Source organism: Pseudorasbora parva, chromosome 4 (genome assembly GCF_024679245.1).
Source record: "Pseudorasbora parva isolate DD20220531a chromosome 4, ASM2467924v1, whole genome shotgun sequence".
Classification (NCBI taxonomy): Eukaryota; Metazoa; Chordata; class Actinopteri; order Cypriniformes; family Gobionidae; genus Pseudorasbora; species Pseudorasbora parva.
The window spans coordinates 36,694,162-36,719,209 of NC_090175.1; the positions used below are offsets into that span (position 1 = coordinate 36,694,162).

The 25,048-nt window shown below is 36.1% G+C and overlaps 1 protein-coding gene across 1 annotated transcript in view; it reads right to left on the reverse strand.

The window, feature by feature from the left end:
• Positions 1 to 1,070: 1,070 nt before the first annotated feature.
• mnd1 (meiotic nuclear divisions 1 homolog (S. cerevisiae)) overlaps positions 1,071 to 25,048 on the reverse strand; it is a 36,444-nt gene continuing 12,466 nt past the window's right edge. Inside the window, exons 7-8 of the mRNA XM_067442746.1 lie at positions 8,190 to 8,234; positions 1,071 to 1,921 (exon numbers count right to left, since the gene is read on the reverse strand). Coding sequence (XP_067298847.1) covers positions 1,815 to 1,921; positions 8,190 to 8,234 — 152 coding nt within the window. The 3' untranslated portion in view covers positions 1,071 to 1,814. The remainder of the gene's footprint in view (positions 1,922 to 8,189; positions 8,235 to 25,048) is intronic.

Below are 25,048 nucleotides of genomic sequence, written 5' to 3' on the forward strand. Positions count from 1 at the left end.
TTCTCAGCAGTACCTATGTTAGAGTGAGTGTCGCCCACTACAGCCAGACAACCCATCTACACTGCGAGCGACGCAACCATCTACAACACTGGGCTGCTAACGTACACTTAGGCTACTGCTTTAATCAGATAACTTACCGTATTTCTATAATATTCACAAATAAATGGAAAACATTAATCCTTAAAAATGATACCCAATGTAATGTGTTCATTGAAATAAAAATAATGGTGCAAACATTTTTGTTTTTATATGTAATATTATCACATCTCAAATGTAGGATGGAAGCCAATTTCCACATTAGAAAAAAAAAAATATATCACTTTAAATTGTCTAAATTGTGACAGTCATTTATGGGATGAAAATTTAAAAAGGTCATAATTATAACTTAATAACATACATCATCATTGTTTGTTTTATGTCATAATGATTTTTTGGATGTGAATGATTTTTTTTAATGAGGACAAAAAATATTTAATATTATATATTAAACATCTGTATCTGCATCTACAAATGTAGTATGGAAGACCATTTCCACCACATAAAACAATGACTTAAAAAGTCTAAATTCTGACATGTCATTTATGAGATGAAACTTCAAAAAAAACCTTAATATATATATAGGCTATGTTAATAACATACATCATAATTTTCGAGTTTTAGGTCGTCATAATGACTATTTAATAATTAAGATTTATCAAAACATGTTTTTTCATATATTTAATATATATATATATATATATATATATATATATATATATATATATGAAAAGAAAACAACATAAACTACACATAAAAATCTACTTCCAATTACGTATTTTTAAAGCATTCCTAAAAAAGAAGACATTTGTAATTGTGTTTTTTCAGCCATTTAACTAACCTACTAAATAATTAAGGATTTTTATGGACCTTGTTTATGTAAGTTGGTTATATTACTTTAAAATTTTAATGTATTGATAAAATTATTTTGCTTGATTACACTTATTCAGGATCGTACTTCAATATTACTGTTGAAATGAACACAAGCATGTTTATTTTCAACCAACTTAGAACTAATTGTACAAGCATTTATTTTATATAAAAAAAATACACACACGTGTCACAACATTTTTTCCATGTTTAAGTGCAGTTATGATGTTGCAAATTGATCATAAAAATACACTTGTAGAAATATAATTTGTATTCATACATGTACATTTATTAGCCATTGACAATTATTCATATGTACAACATACAAAAATGTGCACTGTAAAAAAGTGGCCACAAATAAAAAAAATTTAAACAAAGAATTGACATGAACATGTGAATACTTTAAACAGAAACATGCTATTCAGAATTGTATTTCTATAAACAATTTTACCTTCCTTTAAACTAACTCTAACCTGATTCCTTTCCTTAAATCACCTTTTGATGTGCACATTAATTCATTAACCTAGCTCCATCTGTGAAGCTCAGTTTCTCTATCAACAGGTGTCCAAACAGTCAGTTTGGTTATGGGGTACATCTCTGAGCAGCCAAGGGTTAACACAACACCTTCTCCACTTACACACCGGGAGCATTTTTACCACCGTTTATCCTTTTATGCTGACAAATCAATCTTGAAGTTTGCCTTGGACTAGACAAGGTTCAAATTTCAAGGGTGGGGCACACCTGAGAATTTACACCACACTCTTCACAATGCATATAGCTCACAGCCTTGTGTCGAACATGCAGAACTGAGAACAAAATGTACAACTGATGCAAAAGAATAAAGCTTATCGATTGCGCAGTGTTGAACAAATCAAATAAACACAATCCAGGAGGCTGTGAATTTTTGGTCAATTAATATAGTCAAAGTCCTCTGGTATTCCAAAAGCTTTGTCCAAGTGGTTGTTCTCGAAGCCAAACTTCTTCTTTGCCCAGGATTTTATTGCGAAAACATTATCTGGAAAAGAATGAAAGTGAAAGATGACACAGATGACAAAAAACAATTCAGATAAATTATAAATAATAATATTCATCTTAGCCGTTGTGCAACAAACTTGAAATTGCATTTCTAATGGACCCTTTTTCACACACTGTGATGAAGTGTTATATATACATCTATAACGGTACACTTTGTGTTATATTCCCTTGGCAGTACAAAAATGTATTTACCACAATAGTTACAATAGTTTACAAAAAGTTTACACAAATATGATGACTTCCGCTTCTGAAAACCCTGAACATGTAAAAGGGGTCCACTGTGCAAACAGCATGATAGTTAAGTGTAATTATACATTTGAAGATAACTAACAGATTTTGCCTTTTAATACAGAGATTTAAGTTGCTCTCACTTTTTGAAAGGCTCATTATTCAGCTAAATCATATATTGCATTAAATCTACTGACATTATCAGGTTTGTTTTACGAATAAGGTAACAGTAAATCATCATCTCTAGATACAAACCATTCCATCTATGAGCTCATTCTGTAAATGTGTTTGCGCTTCCCTAGTGTATAGTGTACGTTGTGTTTGACTCTTGGCTGAAATCTGATCTATTAAATGTAAACAGAACATTAAACCCTTCCCATTAAGCAAGTCTGCCGTTTTCCTGAACATGCCTGCACCAAAAAGGTTTGAACACTGCTCATCTGAGACCACTTTTGTAGTTACGTTTGCAGAGTGCACAAAGGAATTTCCATCCTGAAGTTAAGTGGTGTGCATGTCTGTGTCTGCTGCATTCCAGAAAAATCATGCATGGGAATAACCAAGGGTTTGGACTTCACAGCATGAGTCAGGAGTTAGAAAAACAAGTTAATTTTACTCGGCCACAAACAAGACTGGAAATGTGGGCCATGGCATCAAAGTCAACACCACATCTGCATCACCAAGGGCTGCAGCAACTAGTCGATAAAGTGGATAATAATCGATAATGAAAATCATCTACAACAATTCTCATTAGCGATTAGTATGGTCTGCCACCAACTTCCACCGGTCGCCTTAAATTACAGCACTGAATAATGCATTTCTATGGACAAAATGCATCTAAAAATAGTGGAGCATAAACAATGCACGCCCAAAACATGACAATTCTTTATTTTAAGCGTCAAGCGAATGCATTAGTGTTTAACATATCCTGTCATGCGCTTTCACAGATGCGTGTGCATCCTCAGCGCAAAACGTTCAGGTTATATCCGGAACAGGTCCGGAACTGCGTTCTGGCACCTCAGATAAATTGATGCGAGAGTGCGAGAGCTGCTGGATTATCTCACACACAGCGCTGACAAACTTGCTCGCCGCTGCCTACACGACATGGCCGTAGCCAGCTATGAGGTCACTGAGGTCCAGACCTCTGTATTTTTCAGAGGCAGGGGCGCAGGAAAATGTTTTAAGTTGGGGTGCTATGTGCACAGCGGCAGGAAATAAAAATGAACGCAACAACAACAACAACAACAAAAACTTGCCTACCTTACCAGAGCATGTAAGTGAACAGAGCACATGAACCGCTCACCCGTAAAACCATGTGTGCTCAAATCCCGCTCCGACATGAACTTTCTCTGTACTGTAACCTACTATACTTCTTGTAGCCATTAAAACATGTATCTAGTTTAATCAACCAATTGTCTTGATTTAATAAATATTAAGTCAATATAGCAGACAATGACATGGAGGCGCCAGTGCTGGTTGAACAACGGCTCAAATGAACAACTACTATAAAAAAATAAAAATAAAGTTGGCCGCAGTATTTCAGATAGGCCTTCATTCGAACCAGCATGTCACAAAGGGCATATGGGTTGGGTTGCAGGGTTGAGGGCACAGAATGAGCTTTAGAAATGAAAGTAATCTTCAGAAAGTTGCCCTCCAATCTGGAGGAAATAGCCTATTACCGCTCTACATTCTTCCTACACACACCGCAAGTCACAATATGACCTCCTTGTGTTTTTAAAAACATAATTCAACATATAAATAATATTTTTTTAATGGGCCACTTAAAAGTTTTTATTACAAATAAGTTACTGATGTAAATTTAAAAAAAAAAAATTGCATTGCATTTGCAATCCTGGGAAACCAGCACAGTTCCAGCACCCCCACTTCCAGCCTACAGTGAATATTAACATATTAAAATGCTTAATGAAATATAGGATAAATATCAGTTGACCCTATGTTTACTTTCTTTACTGCACAGACAAAAATGAAAAGACTATTAGTCAGGGCTCAGCTTATGGAGGGGAAGAGCTACAGGGCAAGAGAAGGAGACAGAGAAAAAGAAAAAGAAAGATTGAAAGAGTGATGGAATGATGAGAGATGACAGATAATTTACTGCCCAACATGGTTTTAAAAACTATTTTTTTATATTCTTCAGCCATCTTAAAATGCTCTTACGTAGATCAGAGAAATCAAAATCTTAGAGGAACATGCCCCCCAAACCCACCTAAATAGCTCACTAGTTTTAAAACTCCTTAAGGCAGTTGCATATGCTCAAAACATTGTTGCTGTTTCTGGAAACCTGTTGTTTTGACCTCATATCTGGAGTTAATGCCTTTATGTTGTTAATGTGTTATATTTGTGGAATATTTATATATAGGCCTACTTAATATTAAAATGAATATTCAGACAGTATATACTCATTTTGTATATATATATATATATATATATATATATATATATATATATATATATATATATATATATATATATATATATATATATATATATATATCTCTGTGGTAGAAAACTTTGTGGCACCAAGATCGTCTACTATAGCTCTCGGGTTTGTTATAGCCCTTACTTATTGTGGTGCTCAGCAGTTTTAACATCCTCAGTTTTATAGTATCATCATATCAGTGTAGATGTAGATGGACCAAAATAAAAACAATCTTGGTGCTAGTGACACCCTTATCCTAAAAAAATATTGCTATACCATGATACTGAATATGTTGTCCCATTTTTCCCAGTTACACCTACACAAAGTTTGAAGGTTCCTCCACTTGCCAAATCCCAATTTAACCACTGCACACAAATAACATAGTAAAACTATGGATTGAAGCAAAACTATGGTTCATTTGTGGTTACAATGGAAAAACTACAATAAACCAGGGGCCGTATTCACAAAATATCTTAAGGCTAAAAGTAACTCCTAACTTGCCGATTTAGGAAACTCTTAAAAATAATGCCCATTTCAGTCCTAGTTTTAGGACTCCTACATTTTTGCTCTAAAAGTATTTCACAAAGCATTTTAGCACTAAAACTAGCTCCAAAATCTGTTAAACACTAGGAGTAGTCAAGAGGACTCCTAAGTCACTAAGACCAAATCACAAACAATCCTAATGGCTGTTGCTGAAATCAGCCCAAAGACACTATACAACATTGAGGCAATAGTGATAATTAATGTCTCTTTAATACAAAAATAATGTCAGATTACCTGTGGCAGTTGTTTTTTTACGACTTCACACTTACAAATGATTAAATAAATTAAAACAATATAAGCGTATTTGACGTGCAGTCCGAATCGTTCGAGGACTCTGAGCCCAAACCCAAATTTGGCTGTGTTAATGCCTGCTCTCGCGCTGATTAGAAAGACAGTTTGAACGTGCTCCTCGTGAACTTTATTTATTTAAAAAAACATTCTGCAATCTCTCGAGATGCAGACATTAGAGTCTGACAATAAGCTGAACATATACTAGTTTAACGAGTGACACTTAGCCTACTTTTTTAAATATTTATTTGAATATAGCAACATGAAACCTTGTTCAACAAAATATTTCTATAAATATTTCCTCCCCTATCAGCCCATCACTGCGGGCATAGTTAGTAAGCGTGATGACATCATACATAGCAACGAGTAGGGCTGGGCGATATGACGAAATATATCGTCTGGACGATAGAAAATGTCTATCGTTTTATATTAGGCTCTATCGTTTACGCCACGATAAGGCGTTTATGGCAGAATTTTACGTCAAGATGCACGTCACGCCACGGCATGCCCATGCACGCTGCCATACATAAACAAACATGGAGGAAGACGGTAGTAGACGCGGTTCAGACCAGGGTAATTCTCAGAGTAATTATGCCAGAATAGTGTCATAAGCGCTCAAAACAAACTCCAGACACAGGCGGGCTTTTACGCGTGGCACACCATATAGCCATATATTGAAATATTTTAATGGCAGGTGTAGGGATGGCGAAAACTAAACATTTTCTTGACCGACCACCGAGCCTCATTAGCCGGTTGAAACTGGTTAACCGATTAGTTTAAAATATGCTGCGCTATTTGAAATAACAGCCGCGAGCCGCACTCTCTCTCTCTCTCTCTCTCTCTCTCTCTCTCTCTCTCTCTCTCTCTCTCTCTCTCTCTCTCTCTCTCTCTCTCTCTCTCTCTCACTCACTCACACACACACACACGCGCTGCCGCCTCCCTTCCACTCACGTCACTTTTTTTTAAATCCCCCACAGCGCAAAACACAAGTCCCGCAAACGCGCCGCAGAGGAGCTTGTTTGTAATCAGAGGACAATGGCTCCTCAGGTTTCGAAATGGTTTGGGCAAGCTGATCGCGTTGTAAATAAAGGCGTTTGTCCAGCTTTAGAAGCTCATTTGAATCATTGCCGCGGCTCATTTAAGAAAATGACAGCTCCGAAGAGATGCCACTTAGTTCGAGGTAGTGCTAACAATAATAAAGAAAGACGATCAACACCTTATGTGTTTCCACTGAAATGAAGATGTAATATATTTCCAAATGTAAGCCCATCTTAAGCGAAATGCACGCTTCATACTGCCGTCTGCCCTGACTCTAACCTCGAGTGTTTACTTTTTGCAAACCTTGTGAGCGCGCAAACCCAAACGCTGTGACCTCGCGCCAAATGTTTTTATTGGTTTATTAAGTACAAACAGGCGAGTTATGAAAAACTGAGTTTGAGGGATTTGTTCACTTCACACAAAAAGATTTTGTAATGAGACGGCTAACTGTAGTAGCGTTTAGTCCACTGTCTATAATAGCCTAATTTAGAGATCACTTTTTTATTTATTTTAACCGACAACTTTGATCGGTTAATGTTAATACGGTCAGCCATCGGTCATCGGTTAACATCCATAGGCAGGTGTTAACTTAACCAACAGTCTTGCTTGAAAAAAGGTTCTAAATAAAATAAAAATGTAGTCCATACTACCTTTATTTGTTTTGTATATCATTTCAAACTGCATTTCCACATTGCAATTTTGTATAGACTATTCATAAACTGAATTAACAGAAAAATTGCTATATCGTTATGTATATCGTTATCGGGATATCAAATGAGCTATATCGGGATATGAAATTTTGGCCATATCGCCCAGCCCTAGCAACGAGGTCAACCCCGGCCTTACTCTTAGCTTAAGACTTTTCCCTATTCCTTAGTGAAAGCTGCTCTCAGCAGCTTTGTGAATAGGTTAAGAGAAAACTTGTAACTAAGAACTTTTACTGCTATTTAGGAGAACTCTTAGCGGTAAGATAAAATGTTTTGTGAATACAAAACTTGTTTGTTTTACTCATTTATAAATTATATAAATATTATTTGTATTTTTTTGTTGTTGTTGTTGTTGTTGTTGTAAAACCATGGTTAATTTTTGTAAAGCTTGAAACATACTCTGCAAGAACAAAAACATTGGTTTGTTTACTCGAGGTGGCAAGAATAAGAATAAAGTTCGTTCTAGCCAGTACATTCATACTTCCCGAGAAAAGCAGGTTCTGATCATCTGCTTTTCTCCGCATTAACCACGCCTACTTTAAATGTATGACCAACCACACAATAGTTCTCAGACACCCGCAAGAAAAAAGTTCTGCTTAGGCGATGTGTCGAGAACAAGCTGCGAGAACTTTTTTCTCTGTTCTTGCAGAGTACGTTGCAGCCTTAAGGTATTGTCACTATGTATTGTGCAGGATGAGGAATAGTGTCATTTAAAAATGATGGGCTCTTTCATCTGATTAATCCAAAAAATGATCTATTAAAATAATGCAGCCCTCACATCATCTTTGCAAGCATTACATGTGCAGACGCATACGATGTTCAATTATATTTTTTTCAAAACACTGCATGTGAAAGAACAGCCTGAGACAACTATATGTGCTACAATAACAGATAATGTGCATATAATAGATAATGTAAGGCTAGACTGATCATGGACTGATCTGACAAAACTGGATTGTCAGGATTGTGTGTGGCAACATTTCAAGGTGTGAGGCATGCAAATGACTTACCTGTCCACCTAGACACAGCCTCTTTTGCTGTAATGTTGGCCTTACCTAGAAAAATGAAGAATATGTTAGCAAGGCCATATTTCACAGGTTACATTGTGCAGTTCAGGGTTTCATTTAACTTTTTAATTTTTTTTTAAATTAAAATATACTTTAAATGTATTCAATATTTTATAATGTTATATTCATACAGTAACTGGGTTTCCACCACTTGGTATTGGTAACCTAGTAACCAACAGTAAATAAAACACCATCAGCAGCGGAAACAGCAGATTATTCATATGGGTTTAATGTTCACTACATCAAAATGCATTTGGCAAATGTGTTTCCAGTTCCCATAACTCTTCTTTTGTCAAAAACCACTCAAGTGACACTCAATTGAGTGCAAAAACTTAATTGCTATTTTTTCCAGATTTGCAGTTTATAATCACTTGTTTCTGATGTAATATTTCAAAAATACCCATAAAAAAATAAAAATAAAACAGCATGATGGAAACATAGCTAGTGCGTGGTTAGAACTGTTGCCTCACAGCAAGAATGTGCCCAGTTTGTGTCCTGGCTGAACCAGGAGTCCTGTGTCTGTGTGGGTGCTTTTTTTCCCCCCACAATCCAAAAACATGCAGTATAAGTGAATTGGAAATGCTAAATTATCTGTAGGTGTGAATGCATGAGTGCGCGTGGGAGGATGGTTGGGGGGAAAGACCTGGCAACCTACCCCTGAAAAATCATTGCCAAGAAAATGCATGGAGAGTCTCTCGCATATGGCAGACCAAAGAATATCAGGCTTTTCAAATCACTCATTTCTATCGAGGAACAACGCTGACTGTACCAGCATGAGAGAGACAACAGGGGCATGTCAACAGTAGCGTGGGAAGGGGGGTTCTGCGGGGGCAGCAGCCCCCCTCGTTATAGCATGGACTAAAACTATATTGTATTTAAAACATGAAATGAAATAAAATACATTAAAATAGACTGACAAAACATACTGTGTTTAGTATGGGATTAAAATAATGGGCAGCGGATAAGATATAAACTAATTATTTATTATTTTAATAATTCCTCAGGAAGTGCTTTCGTCACCATCACGTCACCTCACTCACTCTCGTTTGGTCATGGCTAGCAATAAGCAGCAGAAACGCATTTTTAGACTTTTTTTGAGTAACGTTACTAACACGGTTAAGAAAAGTAAAATTGGAAAATCTTCTCAAATCTCTCAGCAGCTTAGTGGATAGGTTCAAGAGAAAACTTGTAACTAAGAACTTTTACTGCTATTTAGGAGAAATCTTAGCGGTAAGATAAAATGTTTTGTCAATACAAAACTCGTTACTAACACGGTTAAGAAAAGTAAAATTGGAAAATCTTCTCAAATAAAGTATGTAAACAACAACGACGCTGACCTTGACACCGACACAAATTCTGTTCAGACATCCGCGAGGTGAGCTGGACGTTAACATGTCTCACTAGTCTGCTGAGGTCGGGACACACACGATATTTTACAAACTTGATTATGAATCATTATTTCTCCAAATTTGAGCACATGATGGCCTAAGAGCCCTGGCAGATGCTGGATATTGTATGTAGCCTATGAACAGAAAAAAAAAGGATGCTTTATGAGTGATGATTAACGTGTGCCTGTGTATGATCCATGGGCGTCGGAACAATTGTGTGTCGTGAGGACAAGACCCACCCACTTTTTAAGACCAATGACATTGGACCCACTCACTTTTATCGTCACTAATTCAACACGTCTGTTTACGTACCCCTAACCGAGAAAAACTTATTAGGTGTTTGACTCTTTTTTTTTTTTTTTTTCACTTTTCTAATATTTTCTCAATTTTTATTGAAAATAAATGCCTTTCCATCTGATATGTGATGTGAAAAGAGAATAGAGCGAGTTCGGCAAAAGGTGGATTCGAACCTCTGATCGATTTGCGTCCAAACTTGATGTCATGCGTATCTAACCCCTACTCTATAGTCAGGGCAAATAACTCAGTGATTTCCATAATTTTGTCTGGCGCAATCAATCGTTTAGTAAACTGCGGTATATTTGTATCTAACGTTACTCCAACAAAAACAAATTCTGAGACCACCCACAGTTTTGCTTCCGATGCCCATGGTATGATCAAGTTTTAACAATAATTAATAAAAAAAATTTAGTAATTAATTTTAAACAACAATAATCTGGGACGGTGGGTCCGTCTGTGCTCTTTGACGGTAAAGGGTGGTTCTACTACAACACCTGTCTGTAAAGCCCTGCATTTATGCCCGAGCCCGACGGGCCCCGAATTTTTTATGCCCCTAGGGGAAGGCTTCGAGCTAATTTTCACGTCATACCTAAAACGCGGGCCGGGCTTCGGGCCTTTTTTTTAGGCTTCTCCTTCGTTTTATATTTATTTTATTAATTAAAAGGAACAATGAGATGTGCTGCACGGGGAAACAGTATTTATCTGAAATAGAAAGATTTTGTAACATTGTACTACTGTTTGGGTCGGTAATGTTATTATTTTTATTTATTTTGGGGGGGGGGGCTACAAAATTAATACATTTATTTAGCAAGGATGCATTAAATTGATCAAGTGACAGACATTTATAAAGTTGCAAAAGCTTTATATTTCAGATAAATGCTATAATTTATATAATCCTGGATTTTAAAAAAATTACACAACCGTTTCCAACATTGATAATACATTTTTCTTGAGCAGCAAATCATCATATTAGAATGATTTCTGAAGGATCATGTGACACTGAAGACTGGAGTAATGATGCTGAAAAATTCAGCTTTGCATCACAGAAATAAATAAATTACATTTTAAAATATATTCAAAGAGAAAAAAGTTATTTTTAATTCTAAAAATATTTCACAATAATACTGTTTTTGCTGTGTTTCAAAAACAATGAAAATAGTACTTCCCAGCCTTGACCAGTAGTATGTCTGTATGTATGTATGCACGCGTGCACACACGCACGCCTGTTATGTATGCATGTATGCTAAATGTATGTATGCATGTATGTATCTATCAAGTGGCAATCTCGTCCAGTTTCTGTTGAAGCCAATGCAAAAGTGACTTAAACTGCAATTCCTCGACTGGCCACTAGGGACAAGCTCCAGAAGGGAGAAGAATCTTATTGAGCCCATGTTAAAGGGTTACTTCAACGATTAGCATATGGCTTTGTATCAGTAGAAACCCTGGAGTATATTCAAATGATTGTGCTTTCCCCCCTCATATCCCCCTGAGACAAGAGATTTATGCATTTTATTTCTGTCATAAATTCCTCCTATGACACAAATTGATAATATTTGCATCATAGGAGGAATGTTTGGCCAAAGGCTAAAGACTACAGCCAGCAGAGGGAGCCATTTCCGCATGTTTTGAACCCGCTTATGGGGGATGGGAGATCACACTCACAGCTCAGCTCGCAGCTACAGGCACTCATTTAAACGGAGCTACGGTGAGCAATATAAGTCTTTTAACTTCTCAAATTATTTTCTATGAAAGTTAAGCTTGCAAAAGCATGAACTGAAACGTGCCAGACTGAACTTGCGTTGTGAATGTATGCCGCGAGTGTAGTCGCGATTACCTCAGCTCTCATCACGAGAGCTCATCAGCTCATTTATCTCACTTCTGCAGTTAGTGCTCAGTGCTGTAATACTCGCGCGGTGACTCATTAGAATCCTATTGATGTCACAGACACTACAACTACATCCATATTTATTTTACAGTCTATGGTATGTAAGTATGTATGTGTTTGTAAAATGCTATATCACAATTTATTTTTACTTAACCTGTTGTCAACATGGTAAAGAAAGCAAGGAGCTAAACAATCTATTCAACACCACCCATATAATAAATGCATGTGAAGAGCCTTTGAGTATATGAACTATACACATTGGCCAAGTGATGCTGATATTATTATGGCCTGTGCGTACACACAAAAAAGTGTATTCACAATATGAACATCACATTCTGATTAGCATTTAACTCAATTCAAGTTTACATGAATTTGCACAATTTTATGCATCATTTTTGATATTTGATATTACGCTTACCAGTATGTTGTGTATATGCCTGTGTGATTAGATTATTTTAAACAATCATATTCTTTCTCAAATTAGTTTTTTTGTCCTGTTTTCTTCAACAGTATTTTTACATAATCCTAAATTATCTCAACATATTTTTTGTCTTGTCTTCATTACCATTTGCAAAATAAAAACACTTCGCTAACAGACGTGTTTGTCAGTAAATTCGTTGATGACATTCAATATCTTATCTGCTAGATGCAGTTGGTGCCTTGTTAAAACTTAAATTTGCAGATCCTACATGTGATTAAAGAAACTGAACAAAAAGTCCGGCAGATGGTATTGCATCACACTGGCTAGTCTCTCTTCCATAGACTCCATAGATTTTCTACTAAGACAGTTAGCAGACCCACTTTGATATGTAATCCATCATACTGAATGTGCTGCCCAGACCACTTCAATTTCAGAGCTAGATTAACAAATGTTCAAAAGCCATTTCAAGGCTTTGGGTCAAATCCAATCTGTAAAAAGGCAGATCAATCTGCAGTCTTAATGCCTTGTGTTCTCTCTGAGCATACTGACTTGACAGAAGCAGATGCACGACACTGTAGAACCACAGGGCAATATAACAGGTCAGGGGGTGAATGTAAATAAATACAAGGGTTTAACTAAATATAAGAGTTCTCCAAAGTCACAACACTGGGAATAGAACCTTTTCAATAGACAAGAACAAGAGGGTTCGGAAACGTAAATAAGAACAAGCACCATTAAAAAAAAAACTATATATATATATATATATATATATATAAAATACTGTAGTCCACCAATGCATTAAAGGTTATGAAATGTGCATTCTTCTGGGATGCAGACTTAATATAATTAAGTCTGCACTATAATATAATGCACTCACAATCCTGCACTACTTTTAATCTGAACTACAACAATGTGTGTAGACCACTTTGTGGCAAACAAGCACCTTTATTTAAAAAAAAGGAAAAGAAAATCCCACTATAACCGTGGTGGCAGAGAAGAACTTATTGACTTATTAGCCATTTCCACGCCCTTATATATGGAGAAAAGTAGGACGTCATAAAGTGTTATGAAGAACAAAACTTGTCTTCAAATTGTGACTAGATTACACAGAAAACAAGTAAAGAGCTCCTTTAATAATCACTGAAGCTGTCTGTCAGTTAAATGTGAGACTATTGAAGAACAATGGTAACCTATATTTAATAAGAGATTAATATTTAAATTTTCCCTATACTTTATTGCACATTACTGTTGTTAATAAAAGTCAATTTTATCTGCATATTAGTTCATAAATCTTTGATATGTATACTGTATATTGCACAATATATGGTGTCCATTTATACTGTGAAATAGTCTGGGATTATTCACATGCTGAATGGACCCCAGGTAGGCGCTACCAAGCAGCAAATGTTTTACCTAAACAAAAAATTAAAACTTGTTTTGAACAATTTTTATCATCTGCAGATTAATTTTTAGAAGGAAAACAAAATAAATCGATTTAAATTGTAAATCGAATTTTTGGCAAAAAAATATGGGATTTTTTTTTAGGCCATATTGCCCAGCCATATGTCTATATATATCGGCCATATCGGATCCAAAGGAAGCTTATGCAGTGACTGTGTTCTTCCACAACCAGGAAAAGCGCAATATCTTCCCATCTTCTTCGGCATGATTATTGCTGCTGGTTAGCGCAATCCAAACAGCTCCATGAACATCATAAGTTGACCTCAGACAACAGTATAAAAAAAAATTAAAGAGCCAGTTCATGACACCTTTAATATAACTTGTACAATATGACCGTAACATAAATACTAATTAATGCAATATACAGGGCAGGAATAAGGGGGCCTACTCTACAAATGACCTCAACTAGAACATCAGTACAAGGAGTAGCACAAAATACACAAACATTAAACTTGGCTTTGAGGTTCCTAGAACAATTAATAAGCAACATTCCTAGCTAAAGATTGGAGGTTATTAATATTAATAGTCATTAAAATACAATAAAATGCAGGATGTGCTCTCTCAGTTGAGAGAAGATCAAAACCCTGAAATAACACTGAGCAATAAGATTAACAGTATTTTTTAAAATGTATCGTCATATCTGTGTACCTTTATGTCAGATTATGTAATTTTTAATCAAATTCAATCAGAATCTGCTGGTGGAACGTTCTTCCCAGAAGAATCAAATTGTTCTCAAGCAGAATCACGGACAACATTTAAATGACAGCTGAAAAATCATCTCTTCCGAGAGCATTTAACCTCATCTTAATAGTTTTAAAAATTCCCTCCGTACTCTAGCTTGTGCTACACTGAGTAATGTCCAAAACTTAGTATTTCAGGCATTCTTTGCATTTCTTCATGACAGATTGCTTCCTGTATTCCTCAGTCGTGAGTCGCTTTTTAGCGCCTGCTAAATACATAATGCCATAAATGCACAGTGTATGGATATTACCAAACAAATGAAATCAATCAGTATCAACAAAATCCATTTTTTGGATTAACACATATTAATGCAGCTCAGATGTGTCATGAATGGATTTACATAGCAATTACAGTACAATCATTATGTTACGAGGTTAAGGTTTTGAATATAACATTTTTAATGTAGCAATATTAAATTATTTTTTAAAAAATTGAATAATAGGCTACTTTTTTAAATATGAAACTTAAACTGCCAGTAGGGGGCGGCAAGTCATTGTCTTAATGAGTCAGTTGATTTTTTTTAATTCAACCAATTTTTTAATTTGACTAAATAAACTACTGTATTTATGAATATGTAGCCTGACAGCATCAACCTAATTTACTCTTCTGATTCGCTCAAATATGCTGATTCTTTGAGTAACAAAACACATTGCTGCTCTGATTCGGAGACGCAACGGTTCTGTGCAGCATAAAGTTCTATTAATTATCTCTATTAGCATAAAGATAATAAAGTTCTATTATCTTTGACAGAGCAAAAACAACGTGTTGTGTTTATGAAAGTTACTCAGTAAATCTAACTTATCTAACTGTTGTATTAAAAACAATGTCCCCCCACCCCCCCAAAGACTTATTTTTGTGGGAAAAATAGATTTTTGTGGAAGAATTTTATTTGAAAATTCTACTGATAATTCATTGGGGGGTAAAAAAAATATTTTAACACCATTCATTAAATATTTGGATTAATTTGTCAAAATAAATTGCACTCTGTCAATGAGTTCATAAATGAATGAATGTCAAATGAATAACTTTTTCACAAAAATACAACAATTATGTAAGCCTATGTATGTGTGTAATTGTGGTACTGTGAAGATAGATAGAAAATAACCATCTGCTTTTAATCAAACACATCTGACATTAAAGTCTTGAAACAAACCAAACTGTGAGGTTGCAATAAGAACAGCCGTGCAAATGGGCCTTTATGCTGCACATTAAACTAACAGTTTCAAACGTGTTGGTTTATTTTACCAACTTTTGATGCTCTTTTCTCAAGAGGATCTCTTCTTCATAGCGGCACTTTACTGTTTATTTAATTCATAACACTGTCACTAATTACGTAGCCTATCGTGCTGCCGCCCTCTACTGTTTTCCCCTGCTTTCTCCCTTTCCCCCGTGATTTTGTTTATATCGCGAATATAATTCGACCCCCCCATTTTTCAGCCTATTTTTAGGACACAAACCTTTTCTTATATTCGGGTATATATGGTAATATTTAATATCTGTAAAGACATTAAGCAAGAACATATAATCTTTCTAAATGTGCACTCTTTTGGGCTTAAAGTAGCTAAGCTATATGATCAGAAATAAATGGAAACAGATGCAATTCAATATGCATATCCTTCTATGTTAAATAATGCTAAATACCAGTTTGATTTTGGCCTTGAAGTCGTAGTTGGAGGCTATTAGCCCTGGTTGGCCTGTTTATAAGCCTCTCTCACAGGCCCAACATTGGAAATGTGGACAATAATTTCTAAGTGGCATAACTGAAACTCAAACGTAAATGTGCTGTAGCTTAGTGAAGCTCAATGTTAAGTCCAGCCATAGTAATATATGTTGCACCTTGTGACCATTGTATGTCTATACATGTGTAGGTGTGTGTATGCTTGCATATCCATTTTTACATGTATATACAAGAATATGTAACCTTGTATACAAATATGAGATATTAGAGCAGCACGATTAATCATTAAAATATCTCTAAATGACAATGATTTAAATAATATAGGCTAATGAACCCATAATTCAAGCAACCCTCCCCCGAACTGGCGCTAATTCTAAACCGAAACTAAAATGAGCACAGCCACATTGACATTTATTCGTGGTGCGTGTCCAGTCTGTTCTGTCCAGTTCATGCCTATCTTTCAGAATTCATTGAAAACACTCACTTTGCTCCGCACTGCTCCATTATGAATGCCTGAGCGGCTATGCGCATTTTACTTTCAGTTTAAAACTAGCGTCTGTGGTACCGTTTTTATCTGTTTTCACACGTCTATTAACCGGTGGGATAATTCTCTCACCGTCACATCCCTAATACAATTGCATACCTGAAGGTACTACTATGAACCTTTTTGTGGTAATCAAAATGGTATAAAGACATAAAGACAATGGTAAATGGAATAAAGACAATGGTATAAAGGGTACTGCCCCAGTGACAAGCTGTTGTATCCCTAAAGGTACAATTGACACCCTCTACAATTGCACGTAGAACGTTCGCCAACCAATCAGATTCAAGCATTCAACAGCCCGTAGTATAATAAATATTTGACCCCTGAATGCTGTAACTCGACAATCAGAATCAAGCATTCTACAATGCTCTGAAATAAGGCCCCTTCCACACGAAGCCAGAGCTTTCCCAATCCGATCTTTTTTTTCTCCCTTGTTTCAAGAAATATCTAAACACGATGTAGTTTGCATGCCAGGCCAGTGTGTGGCGCTGTAATTCTCCCACAGAAATACACTAAAAACGGAGAAGAAGAGTTGTGGCTAGAAGGAGTATAGCAGTGGTCGGAGGTGAAAAATCTCACAATAAAATAACAATAAATACATTTGCTACTTAACAGATGTATTTTATTAATGCCTACACCTACCCCAACCCAAAACATACCCTTACAATAATGCAGATGCGGTAATTGAATGACGCAATATTGATGTGCGCATGCCCAGTGCCCGTAGTTGTATCCCTTAACTCTTTCACCATGCTGGACGTAGTGTGATGACATCACCGTTGCAGAAAATATACGGATTCGCTGTACACACGAAAACGGAAGATTGTCGTTTTCAGATTTATCCACTTTGGGACCTGGTTTCAAAAAATATCATTCATGCTTCCAAAACGCCGGATCCGTGTGGACGAAACACTGATACGGTACAAAATGTATACATATACAACTAAACCCGTCTCCGTGTGGACGGGGCCTAAGATTGATATAATTTACTGGTAGATAACGACTTAAACCCATGTATTAAAAAACACACCCCAATTCATGTGAGCAGCTCTGCTTACCACCAAACATCCTATATAGCAACACAACAAAGCAGGTTGAGACAAGCTATGAGTGAATTCATTTTAAAAAAGACCAACCTTTAAGCAACCGTTTACAGCCATGTTAACCATGACTAACACATTAAGAAACAAAGGAATATCCTTTCAATGCTACGAGCATAAGTGCATGAATTCTAAATGGGAATCATGAACCCTACACTAAATAGATACAAATGTTTTATCTGTTGCCTGTTGATTTGTGTGAAATGTGTGCTCTGTGCTCTTCTGTTAAACATATTTCAGAAAATCGCACCTCAGAGAGATGCAATAATTCAGACTGTCTGTGAGCCAATTCTAAATGTGATTAAAATATAGACATAACAACAAATCCCCAGAGGCAGAGAAAGCATTGAGTATTTCTGCAGGAACCACTGACATTTTCACAGCATTTAAAGTAGAGGGGTTGTTAGAGAAACTGCATGGATGGGGTGATGAACACAGTGGATGATGTAAAGAGAGGTTACAAATTATGTTTTCTCTCAAGAGACGAGAGTCATTATCTCCACCAGCACCTGCGAAAGATGATTATTCACGGCTGATTGGAGGACTGCCTGGAGAGGATCACAGAACGTTCATAGCTGAATTTGGTAGGAAATGCTCAATAGGTCAGGAATATTATAACAAGGCATTGAACATTTGTGTAGAACTTTTGTTGGTTGCAAAGTATCTACAGTATTTAACTAATTTTAAGACTTTTTAAGACTGCACAAATAAAGTTAATACACACGTCCATACAGAACAAGACCATATAATCTCAAAATGAATCATGCATCTCAGATTATTTTAATTAAACAGGCTGCGACACACACAAGAACTTAATACTGCTTTTCAGCAAAAGTTTTAAAATACTCAGAAATGTTTTATTCAGTATATTCAGTGTACTAAAATTGGTTTATATTGTATTTACATCATAATATATGAATTAGAGTTGAACTGATATTGATATTTATACGTAGACTGGGTAAACCCAGCCTGATCTGCCAGCGATTTGATTTCGCCTGCCAACTCAGTCTAGAAACCTGTCCATTCATTCCTACTGCTTCTGTTACACTTTTGCGGGAACCAATCACAGACTGACTTATCCACCTGGCGTGCTGTTGGTGGGTTTAACATGATGACTGATAGAGAAGCGATAAGTCTTTCCCCGTTGATCATTTCTCTTTGTGGTCTGACTGGTTGAAGGACTTTCCAATTGCGTACAGGGTTATTCAAATAATGCCAGTTGATCATGCCTCTGGTGTAGTAGAAAATACAGAGCAGACTCCCCTGACCAACGTTCAATCTTAAAGAGGTACTTCAGCAATGGGAAGATGAATCTGTATTTAAACTGGGTCATTAAATGTAGTAGATCAGTTCAGTTAGAGAACAGACACTACAATTAAAAACTGAACGTGTCTGTTTAATGTGATTTAGCTGCTGAGGGAGTGTCACAGCACAAACGCAGCAAGAGTCAGATTATATTCCCCATGATGAATGAGCTGAATGAGCTCGTGATGAGAGCTGAGGTAAACACGTCTGCGCTCACGGCAGTCGTTCATGGCGCGTGTTCAGTTTATGCCTTTTTAACTTTTAATAAGAATTAATTTGAGAAGATCATTTGGATATACTCCAGGGTTTCTACTGAAAGAAAGCCATATGCTAATTCCTGAAGTAGCCCTTTAAATTGAGCTTGGTCTGGTGATAGCTCACTCTCGCTCATGTCTGAGGTAAATCATTGACACATCACCACTTGAAGTACATGCGTTATATTGAACTAAATGCATTACAATCGGCTAAAACGAATGCACAGGTTACTCTTCTGAACAAGAACACTCCGCTTCTCAGACTGTTCACGTGAATCGAGGCATAGTTCAGCGCACACGCAAAATACCGGCAGTTCAATAGAGAGTGCGTCTCTCTTAAAGGGGCCGCACTATATTCCTACTCGTGAAATATGGACCTCCTCCGGGTATGGTGTGTTACTGATGTGCTCACAGGTCCGCATGACAGCTTTCACATTGCCAGTTTTTCATATGAACTGTGCCCTGTTCTGAAATAAACTGCCAGTAATATTACCTTTATTTATATTTTTAAAATGAGAGAAATCCCTGCTAATTCTAAATTTTTAAGCTAGGCTTAAGAGACATTAACAAATTATTTGATAAACATCTATGACCTTTGATACATATCTAATCTTCATGCTGTTTTATTGATTATTATTGAATAAGTATTATATGGTTTTACTAATAATAAACATGCATTTGCATAAAGCATACATATTTGTCCATATACCCATGTTGATTAGAGTATTAAAAACTTAATTCAAACTTAATTTAAGATACATTTACAACAAATAAAAATCTGCAATTAAATTGTGATTAATCGTGAGTTAACTCATGACAATCATGCGATTAATCGTGGTTAAAAAATGTAATCGTTTGACAGCCCTAATAAAAAGATAAAATACATGATCATGAACTGGCTTTTTTATACGGTCGTACGAGGCCAAAGGATGACATTTGCGTGGTTGTTGATACATTGAAAAACACCACAATGAATGAGTAATAGTATATTTTCTGATGATGCAATATGCATCACAATACAGGGGTTACAATACAATATATGTATTTTAAGAAATATATAATTTAAAAGAATAAAGAACAACCATATACATAAAACATGACAAGTAACGGTTTTATTAAATTAATACAGTATCATTTATATCACTAATCACTATTTTGTGCAATCTAAGTAAAAGGAAATGGTAAAGTGACTGCAGGATTCTTTGTGTGTATATGTTTTAGAGGTTCACAGTATAGCAGTTTTTCATTTCTAAACTATTCAACAACAGAAATTGCATAGTCCATTCCATGACAGAATGACTGTTTTATATTTAATACTGTAAAGCCGTTTTCTTTAAAGCAGTCTATTGTAAAGTGCCATTTCATGTACTCAACTGCAGAGCTGGTACATCCATATCTACATTGTTATAATCAGATGCTTTCGTTCTGCTACCACCGCTGTCAATATTGTTGTGTTTATTTTGTTACAGAGAGGAAAACATAACATGATTATTCTATTATTCTGGTGTGTGATTTTTTTATTTCAGATCCATTAAATTCAAGCAATAATATATACTTCAATTAAGTGCATCCTACATTTTCGGATTCGGCCCAGAATTTTCATTTCAGTGCATCATGATCTGTAACAATGCAATCCTGTCATATACAAAAATGTTTTACTCACACAAGTGGTGTGTTGCACCATTGCAGATCCAACACACATCATTTTCTTAATCTCATTCTGTCTGCAAGTCCAGTCTCTTGTTTGCAAACAAATCCACAGTGAAATGAAGCGAACAAACATGCAATGTCTTACCCACGTGAGCTGTACCATAATTTAAAAAAAAAAGGTTCAACCATACATTCCTAATATTGCAATGTGAATTAAATTTATGCTGCATTTATTGCTTGGAAGTTCGATCCAGTCTAGCTCCACGCACGTAGGCATATGGGATATGTTATTTATCTATATCAGGCACAAGTCGGTGTGCAGGGCTACAGAATCAGGCTTTCGTCTCGAGGCGACGTTTCACCGCACTCTGTCACGGGGACGCACATTCACAAATCTTTGACTAACAAGGAAGCTTTCAGCTCTGAAACTTACAGAATATTCTTATATAACTATGACATGTTATATAGCAAAAGCTCAAGGGAAAGTTGATTTTTAAATTCATGACCCCTTTAAATACCATTCAAGGTACTTAAAACTTATGACATTAAATTTGATAAAACTTTATTTAAAGTCCCCCTGTGGTGGGAAATCAAGATTGTAATGGTGTTTATATGTTTATGTGGTGTTTTAATTATGTGTAAGACAAACCATGTGCAAATTCATAAGTCAACACCATTGCAGAATATTTTCTCTTTAAAACTGCAGTGATTTAGCCTAATCTAGACGCACCCTAGCGTCAGCAAATCTAATCTGCCGCAAGTATCGTCTAGCAACTCTCAATACCTTCTGAGCTGTAAAAACCAAACTCTGGTCAGGCCAATCACATTGTGTATAGAGTCGGTGGGTGGGGCTTAACATAATGATGGCAGAGTTGCGCTTGCGTGCTTCTAGTAAAAACAAAAGCCATGGCGTACAGCGGTCTTTCAAATCAGCTTTGACCGCAACTCTGGAAGACTTGGAGTTGAGCTTTTCTCTGAGAAAAGAACGGCACTGAAGTCATTCTTAAAAAGGGAAGATGTGTTCGGAGTTTTGCTGACCGGATACGGCGAAATTTTAATCTGTCAACTAGCTCCGCTTCACCTCCATTGCTCTGGTTGGTTTTAGCGCTATCCGAATGCGTGCAGAGGGAGTTTAAAAGACAACCGTTTATCCCGCCCCTTGGATTGAGCCCTGTCAATGGTGAGTTTCCAGACCAAACATCTTGATGTGGGTCTGGCTTGTAAGGCTAGCAGTGATTTAAATACAGTCTAAAAAACGTGGTTTGAAATTGGTGGTGTTTCTAAAATTGTGTAGATTTAGGAATATAGAGGGTGTATGATGTTTATTACGATGTTATGATGAACTATATGCCTAACTCCATTAACATTCTGAGTTGTTCAAAGCGTTTCTGAGAATGGTGATTTTTAGAAAGCAGCTGTCTGACTCAGAGATGGTGAATGGGAACATGGTTTGGTTAACATTAGCAGCACAAGCTATTTGATTATGTAGTCAAGCAAAAGGCATGGAGGCATTGAGGAGTCCAGTCAGGGCTAATTTGCATATTCTTCTTTCGCATATACTAAATGAAGCAAGGTTGTAGTTATATTCAAGCTATTTTAAGGCAAGTTTTGTTTGTTTGTTTTTCACAGGAAAACATTTAAACGAGTTTTAAGGCATACAATTATTGACTATAGGGAAATTTAAGATATTTTAAAACTTTTTAAGGACCTGCAGGAACACTGTGGTTTTGTGTGTGCCTTGAGAAACTGCCAGGTGCCGAATACAACAAGCTATAAAACAACAACCAAATGATGTTGATTAGTGAAGTTGACTAAAGAACTTAAAATTGTTAGTGGTTGTGCATTTAAAGAGATACACAATTATTAAACAATTGAGCAAATGGAGAGCATTTTTAACTTCCCTCTATGGGAAGTTTATTCTCTCAAATCATCTCCTATAAAGCACCGTCGCTACAGTCATCAAAACACCACTTGTGTACAAATTTACCGCCTTCAACAGTACATTTCTAGATAATCAGTGTCAGACTTTAAACTTGCTGTGAGCAATGTTCCCGTTATGATGCAGAATTATGCACAGTCTGTAGCTGATTTTTTTATTGTGCTACATGCTCCCAAGTGTCTTGTCAGAATACAGAAGATGAATGCTTTATTAAAAAAATAAAAAGAAAGAAAAAATATATAAAAAAATAAATTAAAAAAAAAAAAATCACACTAGAAAAGAAATTCAGCCAGCTACAACAGAGAACCAAAGGAAAACAAACTAAATTTAGCAGTAACATCCTATTGGACTCTTTGCAGAGTATAGCTACAACTGAATAATAAATCAATGAGAGAATGTAGACAAACACAGATAATGCTTACAGGAGGACAAAATCAGTGCTGATGTTTTTTTTGTTTTTTTGTTTTTTAAAGAGTGTCATATGGATTTAATTGTGAAATCAATTTAAGATTGATAACATTAAGAAATATCAGAACTTCCTCTTTTCTGACGAGGCAGAGTGAGCATTAAGTCTGTGAATCATCATCCAACAGAAGTCAAAGTGTAACAGTGCAGAACTCAGAAGACCCAGGGCTCCCAGACTTTGATCACCTTTTTTCCATGACTGTGTAAGTGTTTTCAAAATTTTGAAAAAGAGTAAAACATTAGAATTCAACGTAACTTGAACATTTGTATTGACTATACTTAGGATGCTCATAATTAACTTGTTAACCGTTAACTGATAGTAAGTGTTTTGACTAGGGATGGGCATTCGATTGAATTTTCTAAAGGCTGAAATACACTACCCGATTTTTGCCCCGATTTTCCCCCGATTTAGAATCTGAACAAGTTGACACAAGTTGACAAAAGTCAGAGCCAGTCTGCAGATTTGAGCCGACAGATTCCATGAAAAATCTCGTAGTATATCATGCCCATAGACTCCAATTTTTTTGCTTCAGATTTTGATTCCATCCAGTCGGAGAATATCAAACATGTTTGATATTTTGAGCAGATTTTAGAACACATGACGCATCGCTACTGAAACCGGAAATCACTGACTTACAAGCCAACGAAAATCAACAAACAAGAAATGGAGACCAGCAGGATCACAAAGTGGAACTCCACCATATGGAAGAAAAAGTTATTCAGATGTGGCAGGAGCACGAGTGTCTCTATAATGTGGATGACAACTGTTACCGGTAGTAGACAAAGAAAAAAGCTGATTTTATGTCATTTTGACGCAAATACATATTAATAAATGACATGTTCATGTTTGAAAGTCTGTAGGTTAACATAAATGCAGATATAGGCCTAATTGTAATAATAAAAAACAACAATTATCGTTTTTGCCTGTGAGCGTGGCGTTTCTGTTGCGTAGTGTCAGCCGCGGGGCACTGATCAGGGAGTCAGCCCATTGACTTATGTCCTGATCAGTGCCCTGATTAGTGAACTAGGGAGCTGATTGAGACGCAGGGTCTGTCTTTGCACACCAGAAGCGTGTCTGACGCACCGCCTGCTGCTGTACATTTACAGGGAAGCCCTATACTTCATGTTAAATATAAATATATTGCCTATTGATACAGCAAAGACAAATAATAATACTAATATTTCGCAATCCAAATTCTGAGGTAAACATTTGTCTTAATTTATTCATTATGTCACTTACCATTAGCCTACGTGTTTTACATTAACGCTTTCCCGGGATAACGTTACGTGTTTAAACGTGATCAAAGCGTGTCAATAGCTGCAAATTATTAATTGTAGGCCTATTACAATAAATGTTAACAGATTATTTAATAACGTAAACAAGGTCGCGTTACTCGATGCTCACGCATCTTGTCTGTGTGAGATTAGTGTATGAATCAAAACAGCAAAACTATTGTATAAGTAACTTCAATATTGTTAATGAAAGTAGTTCCAAACAAAGCCACACCAGAGCATGTGTGCTTCTTCGAACAACAGCGTTTCTTTAATGAAAAACTCAATGTTATAAATAAATAAATGATTTAATTATCTATTCATTCATGAATCCGAAAGCTGTATTACATGTGTTGCAATAAAAATGTAAAAAAATAAAATAAACAGAACACGCTTACAGAT